Genomic DNA, 11,561 nt, shown 5'->3' on the forward strand with positions numbered 1-11,561 from the left:
ATTATGTGGAACCATAAGTGGTCCTAAGTAGATTGGATCTTAATTTAAGCTGAATTTGCAAACTTAATATTTTATTTTATTTTATTTTACTTACAACATTGTCAGAGAAAAAAAAAACTTTTTAAATGTTTACAATACACTGTAAACGTGTTTGACAGTAAACATTAAACACTTTTGATCATTTCTATCTCGTTTATTGATTCATTTACAGGTGTCCTGTTTTTGTCACGTCACACTGTGTTAGCGTCTCTACAGGAAGTTCTTCACAGGATGCTTGAGACGGACTCACCTGCAGCTAGAAACTGGGTGGGAAGTGAAAACTTAAGATTTGCAACAAATATGTTTGTTTTTCAGATACGAAACCCACATTAAAATCAAATCAACAGGGTTATACCCTCTCGGTGCTAGGATAATGTAAAACAGGATAGAAGGTTAGTTACTTGCGGTTTCTCCAGAAGACACCTGCGCGCGCGTCAGTGAGTTTCGCTGTAGGTGAGGACAAAAGGCCGCCTGCGTGACACATGAACGGCAACACAGAGGACTGACAGCGGCCAGTTTGACAAATACATCGTATGACATGGAGCCACTCCAATCTGGGAAAAAAATTCCGGTATGTTTTAAACTGAATATCATTTATTTATGTTTTCTTTTACTCCGCCGTTTCCGTGGTTGTCAACTTCTACATTTTACGATATTAATCTTCTGGTACGTTCTGTACAGGGCTGTTTGTGTTTGGAAGTTTACATAATTATGTGCCTACATTTCTCGGAATATATAGTTCATATACATATATATGCTAGTTGGATAATATATTATTATATATTCTAAAAGTTATTTGTAATCATATATGTATATACAGTACTTCCTACACAGACACAGACACACACACACACACACACACACACACACACATATATATATATATATATATATATATATATATATATATATATATATATATATATATATAATGTATATGTGTGTGTGTATGTATATCTGTATGCTATGATTTGTCTCACTGCGTTTTATATTGTTCAAATTATGATCATAATGTTGTTTCAGTTTCACTTTAATGCTTATACTTTAATTTTTTGAAAAACATTAAAAGTTGTGACTTTATGATTGCCATCTAAAAAACCTGTTTTTCCTATACTAAGAAAAGCTACCACTTGAGTCACATGACCCACACACACTTTTGCTAATGCATACTTGATTGGGGTGGGTTGTTGACGCTGATGAACAAGGTGTTGGTTCAGGATTTAGAAAACAGTTGTCATGTAGTCATACCTGTGAGTTTGGAGTGCTTAAGAGGAATAGCCTGTTTTGATATGGGTGGTTCAAAATTGCTTCTTAGTCATGTACAGTACACTGCGTCCTTAGGGTTGTTACAGAGCATTACTCATTCTATTTGTAACCGTCACATGTAAAAACAAGTGTATTTTACTTGTATTTTACATTTCTCTGTAGGACCATGGCTTGGACCAGGCAGAGGCGTTTCTTCAAGCATCAGATGCAAAAAAGTTGCAGAAGAAGAGGGTATCATTCCGGGCCATCATGACAATAGGTCTACCCACAGCACTGGCAATCATTGCATTAGTAACTGGACTGTTAGTGTGGCATTTCCACTGTGAGTTATTTAACTCCTAAACAAACATACACTCTATTATTATCACCAGTAAACTGTACATTTGAATGATTATGATAAAACTGTAACTCCGTCGTGTCCATTGTTACAGACAGGTATAATGGCAGGGTGAAGAAGATGTTCAGTGGTTATTTAACCATCTCCAGTCAGACGTTCTCAGATGCTTATGAAAACAGTAACACCACTGAATATAAAGAACTGTCTACAAGGGTCTCAAAGCAGGTGAGGTGCTCTTGTTTCTTTGTAATGTTTTCAGTTATTTTTCATTTTCTTTATGTCTACTTAAAACTTTGCTTCATTGTACGTTGTCTTTCAGCTCAAAGGTATATATGGTCAGGTGCGCTTGCTGTCAAAGTACCATGTGGCGTCCACTGTGCAAGGTTTCAGGTAATAATAATTTATATAATTTAGGATTCATTTTACACTATGAATTTCATTGATGTTTATTTGTGTTGTAAGCTCCATTGTCATTTTTTTCTCTTAAGTGAGGGCAGTAATAATGGTATCATCGCTTATTACCTGTCTGAGTTTAATGTGCGGGAGTCCCAAGTATCTGCTGTGGACGAGGCCATGGCATCCCTGGATTGGGGAGAAAATGCAAGGAAAAGCAGGAGGGGGTTTGGTCGCAGGAATGACAATAGCCTTACCATTGACAGCATGACGGCAGGAGGTAAATCTACTGGAAGATTGTTTTACATTACTTGCATAGTTTCAGTCTGTCACCTCTTGTGATCTAACCAGAAAATTCCTTTTAGTCTAGCACTGTTCAGTCTTGATGGTTAACAGTTTCAGATATGTTTTGTGTGCATTACAGCTGTAGATGCTCGGTTAGCTGGCAGAAACCTCAAATGTGAGTTAACAAAACTTTCTTTACATTTAGCTGTTTGTACGTGTTTCTATCGTGGACTCATATTCAACTTGTTCTGTCTTTCAGGGTCCAATAAAAGGTCTCATCATGCTCATGGGAACCAGACTGACATTATCCGGTCTCCAGGTTTCCCCGATTCTGCCTACCTGCCCAACCTTTACACCGAGTGGCAGATTCGGGCCGACCCTGACCACAGGATCAGACTGGAGTTTGACGTCCTAGACCTGGAGAAGGATTGTCGTAATGACTTCATTAAAGTGTACGACTCATTAGCACCATCAGAAAAGCAAGTCATAGCGGAGTAAGTGTTTATACACTCTCGGTCATCCTCTTCGTGGCATGTGTGAGCTGTATCCCGTGACACGTGTTTTAATTGTCTTTTTCGATATGTGGAATCTAACAAATGTGTTCATGCAGGAAATGTGGATATCGCTTACCTGATGAAAAGCTAATTTTCATCTCCTCTGGGAATGTCATGCTGGTTACACTAGTCACAAACGAGGAGAAAAACTTCCCCGGTTTCAGGGCATTTTATTCTCAGATTCCAGACAAAATTCAAGGTAGAGTGTACTGAGGTATAATAAACTCATTAGGGTCCAAAGTTCACTTTCTGATAGACTTTACCTGTAATACACAGATATTTCTTACTTGCCACAAAACTGTATTTATAAAAAAATAAAAAAAAGACATGAAAATAGTTTTTTTTTTTAATGTTTCTTTAGTGAGCATTAATTCTGGATCCTGCTCTTCCTGTGTGTTAAATCAAGCTGTCATAGCCCTATATTTCTGTTAATAATGTCCTGACACATTCTTTAGACTGTGGAGGGAGACTGACAGGGCTCCGTGGGACCTTCACATCACCTGGCTATCCCTCCCATTACCCACCTCAGACTGAGTGTGTCTGGAACATTGAGGTACACTAAAATGATTTACCCTCAGTGTTATTTAATATCATCTTCATCATTGATCTGTTCCTAACATTCAATATAGTAAGTTCTTAAATGTTCTGTCTGACAGGTTCCGTCAGGAAAGCATATCAAGGTGAAGTTTGACAAGTTGTCTATACATAGCCCTGAACAAAACCCCATCAGCTGTCCAACAGACTACTTGGAGATAAACTACAGGTCAGATAAAAGTGTCAAAAGAGTAATCATTGTACTTATACTTGAGTAGATGTTACAAACTAGGAGAAATAAAGAAATATTCCATTTATACCCCACTATTGAAGAGCCTTAAATGAATCAAAGTGACAGTAAAAACATGAAGTTACATTGAATGTTTTCTATTTCAAAGAAAAGATGTGCTTTTGAATTTTCTATTCATAAAATAATCTTTAAAAAAAAGTGTATCACGGTCTCACAAAAATATTAAACTGCACAACCGTTTTTCACATAAATAATAATAAACAAATATTACTGATATCTGAAGGATTATGTAAAGTCTGCAGTAATGACTGCTGAAAATTCAGGAATAAATTGTGTATTACAATATATTTAAATTCAGTGATATTTCACAATAATACAGCTTTTACTGTATCAAATGCAGACGTGGAGAGTCTAAGAAAAAAATCTTACTGAGCCCAAACTTTTGAATAGGCTTTGAATAGAATTATAACTGTCATTTGTTCTTTTATAAATTGATTTAGGATATGTGGGGAGAAGCCACCCAAAACTGTGTACACAATCAAATCAAGCCAAACAACAGTCAGATTTCATTCTGACCTGTCTTACGTGAGCGAGGGCTTTTCTGCCGAGTTTGAGGCCTTTGAACCGACTAATCGTGAGTAGAACCATACTATTTTTCCTACTTCTATTAAAACGCGGTGTTCAAAGCCACAACACCATGACAACAAACATATCTAAAATCGCTTTTCCACAGCCTGCCCTGGGAGATTCCAGTGTGACAACGATCTGTGTGTGTCTCCTGACCTAAAATGTGATGGCTACAATGACTGTGGAGATATGAGCGATGAGAGGGGCTGCTGTAAGTTCATACCATATTACTTGTGCTTAACCTCTGTACAGTTGTTTTCTCGAGTGTCATTTGGTGTTGCATTACATTCTTTACCTATGTATGCAGCATGTAACGAGACTCAAATAAAATGCAAGAACGGCTTCTGCAAGCCCAGTTTCTGGCGGTGTGATGGGGTGAATGATTGCGGAGATAACACTGATGAGGAAAACTGTGGTAAGGATGAAACCAGCACTCAGAATCATGAACAATGGAGCAAAACTGGTAGAAACGATTTCAAGTTGGTTGTTAAATTATCTCTGTAGGGAACTGCAAAGCTCAAGAATTTAGATGTCGAAACAACCGATGCATCCCAGCGCACAAGCAGTGTAATGGCTACAACGACTGTGGCGATGGCTCCGATGAATCCCAGTGTGAGAAATGTGAGAACTTTCAGTCAGGAAATACTGTTGACTGTTTTTTCAATATTTGGCCTTATTTTGACCTCAAAAGTTTATATAGTAAATTAGATAATTATTATTAATATATATCTCTATTGTTTATATATACCGTAATTTCAGTTACTGTAGTCACTTACCAGAACTAAAATTTAACTTGGAGCTTGATAAATATCCCTGCTGCCAACCTAAGCACTAACTATATTAAGTGACTCAATTGCTTCTTTTATATCCAGCCATAGCTGTTCAGTGCTCTGATCTCACCTATAAGTGCAAGAATAACCAGTGTATTAGCAAGCTGAACCCGATGTGTGATGGAGAGACTGACTGTGTGGATGGTTCGGATGAAGCTGAATGTAGTAAGTCCAGAGTTTTTCTGTCTTTCCTCATATATGTCTTTCAGTGATGTTTTTAAACTGTGTTTCATGTTTACTGTAGAATGTGGGACGAAGCCCTACAAGTCCAGCCGTATTGTCGGTGGAAAGGACTCGAATGAGGGAGAATGGCCCTGGCAGGTCAGCCTCCACATGAAAACACAGGGTCATGTGTGCGGGGCGTCTGTTATCAGTAACCGCTGGCTGGTCACTGCTGCTCACTGCGTGCAGGACAGTGAAAAGTTGAAGTGAGTTCTTATGTTGTTTGGCCCTCTCCTCCACTCCTGTTCTGATCCTGACTGAGTGTTTGGTCTTTTGCTAGATATTCCCAGCCTGACCAGTGGGAAGTCTATCTGGGTCTACTTAACCAGGGTGAGACTAGTAAGTCCACCCTTAAACACGTGAAGCGCATCATTTCTCACCCTCACTATGACGCCTTGAGCTACGACAATGACATCGCGCTGATGGAGTTGGACAGCCCTGTAACATTCAGCCAAAGCATCTGGCCCATCTGCTTACCTGAAGCCACACATGACTTCCCAGCAGGCAGATCTGTCTGGATCACTGGCTGGGGCAAACAGAGAGAGGAAGTTGGTAAGTCATCTAACAACCTATGCTACCATTCGAAAGTTTTAAATGTTCATTTTTTTATTTATTTGTTCAAAAAGACACCAAAAACTTTAGACTTTGGACTACGACAGATATTTTCCAGGATTTGTGAAATCACAAATACTGACGAATGGGATGAGACCTAGTTGAGCTGCATCAGAAAGCAATGAGTGTTGTCGGAGACACATTAGCTTTCCTAAGGCAGACGATCTTAGAATGGTTACAATAATTTGAGTTTGTCCAAACCAGATAATGAGAGACAGTACTTAAAACATCAGGTTTGCAGTGAATATCTCGGAAACCTAAAATTGTTAGTAAGTTAATAAAATGTCTTCTCCTTGCTTTAGACGCCGTTGCATCAGTGTTGCAGAAGGCCGAGGTGCGCATTATTAACAGCACTGTGTGCAGCAGGCTGATGGATGATGGGATAACACCACGCATGATCTGTGCAGGTGTATTGAGCGGAGGTGTAGACGCTTGTCAGGTGAAATGATAGATCTTCTGTTTTCTTCACATTCAGATACATGTCATAGCCTTACATTTCTCAGTAACACACAAATAATCCCTAATTCCTCTACCAGGGTGACTCAGGTGGTCCAATGACTTCCACTGAGAGCAATGGGCGCATGTTTCTTGCTGGCGTGGTGAGTTGGGGAGATGGCTGCGGTCGAAGGAACAGGCCCGGCATTTACACACGTGTCACAGAATACCGCAGCTGGATCAGGCAGGAGACCGGGGTATAAGAAATGGTGACAAAAAATGGACTAAAGCAAACAGCATCTACCTGTAGTAAGAGTTATTGAAAATAATTAAGGCATTCATGTTCACTGAGTTTTATTTCAGAAGCCATAAAGATTGCTAAAATCAGGCCAAATGTCCACTAAAACTGTTCTTTGACTTCTGTTTTCCAAGAATATAAAAATGAGCTTACATAGTTTCTTTATCTGTTCGTTATGTTTCTCTATGTATTTACGCTCCTAAAAGAGTTTCATCTATGTTGAATATTCTGTTTTTGAGCTCAAGTGTTGCTCTTGCTGTGGATGAAAAGTATCCGTGCTGCCTTGCTTATTAAGTCATTACAATTTGAGTGGTTCTCAGGGATGTTTTTATGTAATTTTTGGCATAATGTGTTAATCGTTTGTGTTTTATTTTTATTACTTCATAGTTTAATCACCTTTCATACCAAACAGACTTCATGATCAGATCTGTGCAAAAATGTATTTTATGACTAAGTAATAGGAAACAAATTTAGAAATTTCATTTATTCACGCCAGTTGATGCCCTGCTTGAAAGTCATTTTAATTTTAAATATATGCTGATAAAAATATAGAATTTCTGTAAGCTTTGTGTTAGTAGCAGACTAAGTATATTTTGTAAATTTGAAACTTGAAATATGAAAATTTCGTTGAAACAATTGGCAATTTTTTTTTAGATTTTTTTAGTGTTTTTTTTTTCAGTTTTGTTTACACAGTGATTTTTATTTTAGTATTATGTGTATCTGTGATAATTTGTTATAATATTATTTTTTTAATTTCAATTTTTGTTAATGCCCTCTTTGGGGGATTGGCATTCCCATAATGTGCCTTAATGCTTCAGTGGATTCTTTGTTGAACATTAAAATGGAAATTCCAACCTGCTTTGTATTTGCTTATTTTTTTATGTTGTTAATTCAGAGGTTGGTGATATATTTAAAGATATAAAAAGAACAAAACAATTCTAATTGCATCAAATACATTTCGAATATAACAAATTTGTAAACAAACATGTAAATACATTACAAATAAAGACAAGAAGAGGTTATAAAAAAAGTTTATAAAGATTAAATAAAATTTATACCTTTAGCAGATGCTTTTATCCAAAGCATTCAGGCTATCAATTTTTGCCTATCCTGTGTTCCCGGGGATTCAAACCCCCAACCTTGCGCTTGATAACACAATGCTCTAACAATTGAGCTACAGGAGCACAAAGATCAGTGAATACTTTTAATTATCTTAAAGTATGTAATTATTTGTTTATATATTGTACAATGATATATATGTAATGCCTTATTTCCTTTAAAAAAATCCCTTAAATGTAAGGCTTGCAATTATGACATTTCCATGTGTGAAATTTACTGAGAATCAAATTAAATTCATAAGTAAATTTGTATTTTCTTTATGCAACAAATGCCATGTGGATGGCTGAACAAGTGCATAATTGGTTGTGAATACTTTCACAGAAATATTTTCGAAATGGTCATTTACATTGTGTAAACTTGCCTATAGGAAACTCCTGTTTCCTCTAAACACTGAAGCTTGATTTGTTATCATTCTTGTAGCTGCACCAGCAAATGGGATTTCAGCTCACCAAAATGGGCAGAGCGGACAGCCTATCTAGTCAATGCTATCACCCTAGTTTACGTCTCAGTGGATTTAGTGTCCTATTCGAATTAGGGCCCACTCCACCAGAGGAATGGCCTCCTCCTGGACTTAGTCTGTGAGGCCATCAGCTGGTTTTCATTGCTTGCCTTCACTTGGTTTTATAACCTGGACATCCCAGTTCTTCAGGCACAGATCTTGTGTACCTTATCACACTAATCCCTGATGTAAGTGGGGTCCTTGTTGACATTGACCCCAGCCTTGTGACCAGGGTCTCGTTTTTTCTGGGCCTAATGTGCCCTTATTGGCTCATGCTTTTTAAGGGCCCTTAATATGGATGCCCCACGCCTGAATGGAAGTTATTCCTACAGCCCTGTGGAGAGCTAGCTAACAGATTCATTCCTTCTTTCCACCAACACTAGTTGTATTTTTGCTATTGCATTTTACATTGAACCAGAGTCTGTTTTTTGGGGGGGGTTTTATCCGATACCAGATCAGTTTTATACATTTTAAACGAGTCATTTGTGTAGTTAAAAGGAAGAGTAGTATTTAATGGTCTCTTACTAAAAAAAAAAAAAACAACAAAAAAAGAAAGCAAATACAAAGCAAGCTAATTAATATAAGAACAAATTTTTTAACATTTGTTGTGCATTTTAATATTTAATGGTATTTGATGGTTTATTAATTGCATTTAGTATGTTATACTTACAATAAATATATTTGCAGTTTTGTGAAATATTAGCCAAAAGATGTTATGCACGTTTTGGTATAAAGTAGTATTTTTGTTGTAATTACCCGGTTTTGACCAGCAGGTGTCACCAGCGTGTCGTGCACAGATGAAATTGTCTCTGATGTAACACATTTTGTAATACACATTCATTAATATTAAGCAGTAGGCCAGAAGCATTTGAAAAGGACAGTGGGATGTTTAAAGCAATTGGGATCTGAATAGCATCTTTTGAAACAATGCTGTATATTCTAGCAGTTGGCTTATTATCAGTTCTATCATTAATATATAAATGTGAAAATGCAAAAAAAGGAGAAAAGCCATTACTGAACTGGACAAAGCTATTCCCATTAGGCCTACAATAAAACATTTTAACACATTTGCATTTTAACACATCAACAAAAACCTCTGTCAAGGGCCTGTAAAATGTTCTAAGTATTTAAAAAAAAATCCGGATTGGCATATTTGCTAAAACTAAAGGATATTTATTCTCAATATTTGGTCTGTCTAGTCTGAAGAAATATACAGAGTCCTGTTCCTCTAGTCATTTCCTATAAGACTAAGGCATGTTCAGCCTTTCATTTATGTCCTCTAAATGATTTGACTGATCAATAAGCATAATTCTTTCTAGCAATTCTTTTAAAGAATTGAAGAATCTTTAACATTTTTATGTGGCATAAAAGTAGTGATTCTAGCCATAATCTTTCTTCATTATTTTTTCTTAGTTTCAATGAGGTACTAAGAAATGTTCTACGTTTCCCAATTTCATATTCAATAAGTTCCCAATTATTACTATCCTCGTTATTTGCTTTATCACAGAGATTAAGTTGTCATTTCAGCATCTATCTAAGGTATTATTCAATTACGAATTTGGAAATTTAGACAGCATATAAAGTATATGCAATGAATGAAATTTGTTAAAGTGTTTAAGATACAACAAACCAGATCTGTGTTTAAGAATGTTTTGTAACCCCCTATAGTTTAAAGTTTAACCCTCTAGTTTAAGACTCTAGCAATCTAACCCTCTAGACTTATTCCTGTGATTAAAGCTGAGTTTTCAGCAGTCATTACTCCAGTCTTAGGTGTCACATGATCCTTCAGAAATCAATCTAATAGTTTAACAGTGTAATGTTTTGCTTAATGTTTTTGTGGAAATCGTGATGCATTTTTAAAGGATTCTTTGATTAATAGAACGTTCAAAAGTAAAGCATTTATTTAAAATAGAAATATTTTGTAACATTATAAACGACTTTAAAAGAAGAAGAAGTAGACGCTCTCCAGCCCTAAATCCATGAAAAAAAAAAAATTGGTACCACTGTATATTAGTTGGCCTTAACTACTATCTAATTACATTAAAAATTAGTACAATGTAGGCTACTGTACATATTGTGTTCATATTGTGTTGCAAAACACTTTTGCTGCTATTAATGGGTACATTTAGGGACAAGTTTGGTATTATCGTGATAGGTTTAAGGGATGGGTCAACAGTGCAATTATAAATGTTATTACAGAAATTAATTACAGATGTAATTACATGCATGTGTTTTAAAAATATGTATATAATTACAATATAAAAACATGTGTGTGCACAATAAGTGCATTGTATCAAATGGTTATTTTAAATGTAAGTAGTATAAGGCCAGTTAATATAAAGTAGGACCTAACTTAAGAAAAAAGGAAAAAAGTTTAAAATCATGTACACACATTATGAATTAAAATCCAGCCATAACAGCTGTCTGATAAAAATAAAAGTGAGTAACCAAAACATGAATACAGCAAAACTGCTAGACTTGCCAGTGCAATTTTTTTGCACCTTTATGCATAAACCCTCTCGAAAACTCTTGACTGGTATTGTGTAAGTAAGAACACAATAAGACATGAGCTGCTCTGTTTGTCCAAACCAGATAATTAGAGACATTACTTAAAACATCAGGTTTGCAGTGAATATCTCGAAAACCTAAAATTGTTAGTAAGCTAATAAAATGTCTTCTCCTTTCTTTAGTTGCTTTAGCAATGGCCGGTTTATTTGTAGCGGGAAATTAAGGTCCTGCTTGAATATAATATATATAAGCTGTTTTAGGAGGGTGTGGTTGACTCATAACTTTTATAAAGAATATCTCTTTGGATATGAGACTTTATTCTTTAAAACTTTACAGATCCTCTTAATGCACCAAGAGTTCGTAACACTCCAAAGAGAAAGGAAAAAATTGAATTGCATCATATGACCCCTTTAAGAAACTCATTTTTGCATCTTATTTACAATAAATGCTGATTTTTAACTGGGAACATGTAAGTTCTTACAGATACAGCATGTTTTAATTGTACATCAAGCCCAAAATGACAATGTTGACATTGCTAGGACAGTGGTCTTCAAACTAGGCTCCGGGGACCTCCTGGTGCTCACAAGGGAGTGCAAGGGGATCCGTGAAAGAGTTTATAGAAAAATAGTGTAAAAATGTAAAATTAAGTAATAAAAAAAAAAAAAAAAAAAAAAAAAATATATATATATATATATATATATATATATATATATATAAATGGAACTAAATATTTACAAATCACACACACAGATT

General features: G+C 35.9%; 1 protein-coding gene across 1 annotated transcript; it reads left to right on the plus strand.

Moving 5' to 3' along the window:
- Positions 1 to 252: 252 nt before the first annotated feature.
- Positions 253 to 7,540, plus strand: st14b (ST14 transmembrane serine protease matriptase b). Its single transcript, XM_026243474.1, has 19 exons — positions 253 to 610; positions 1,468 to 1,627; positions 1,737 to 1,867; positions 1,962 to 2,032; positions 2,131 to 2,315; positions 2,460 to 2,495; positions 2,580 to 2,814; positions 2,931 to 3,073; positions 3,330 to 3,427; positions 3,531 to 3,637; positions 4,159 to 4,292; positions 4,392 to 4,496; positions 4,593 to 4,700; positions 4,790 to 4,906; positions 5,158 to 5,280; positions 5,360 to 5,543; positions 5,618 to 5,889; positions 6,252 to 6,388; positions 6,486 to 7,540. The coding sequence occupies exons 1-19, from the start codon at positions 578 to 580 to the stop codon at positions 6,645 to 6,647; spliced, it is 2,541 nt and encodes an 846-aa protein (XP_026099259.1). The 5' UTR covers positions 253 to 577; the 3' UTR covers positions 6,648 to 7,540.
- The last annotated feature ends 4,021 nt before the right edge of the window (positions 7,541 to 11,561 follow it).

The sequence above is a fragment of the Carassius auratus genome, unplaced genomic scaffold (genome assembly GCF_003368295.1).
Source record: "Carassius auratus strain Wakin unplaced genomic scaffold, ASM336829v1 scaf_tig00003593, whole genome shotgun sequence".
Taxonomy (NCBI): domain Eukaryota; kingdom Metazoa; phylum Chordata; class Actinopteri; order Cypriniformes; family Cyprinidae; genus Carassius; species Carassius auratus.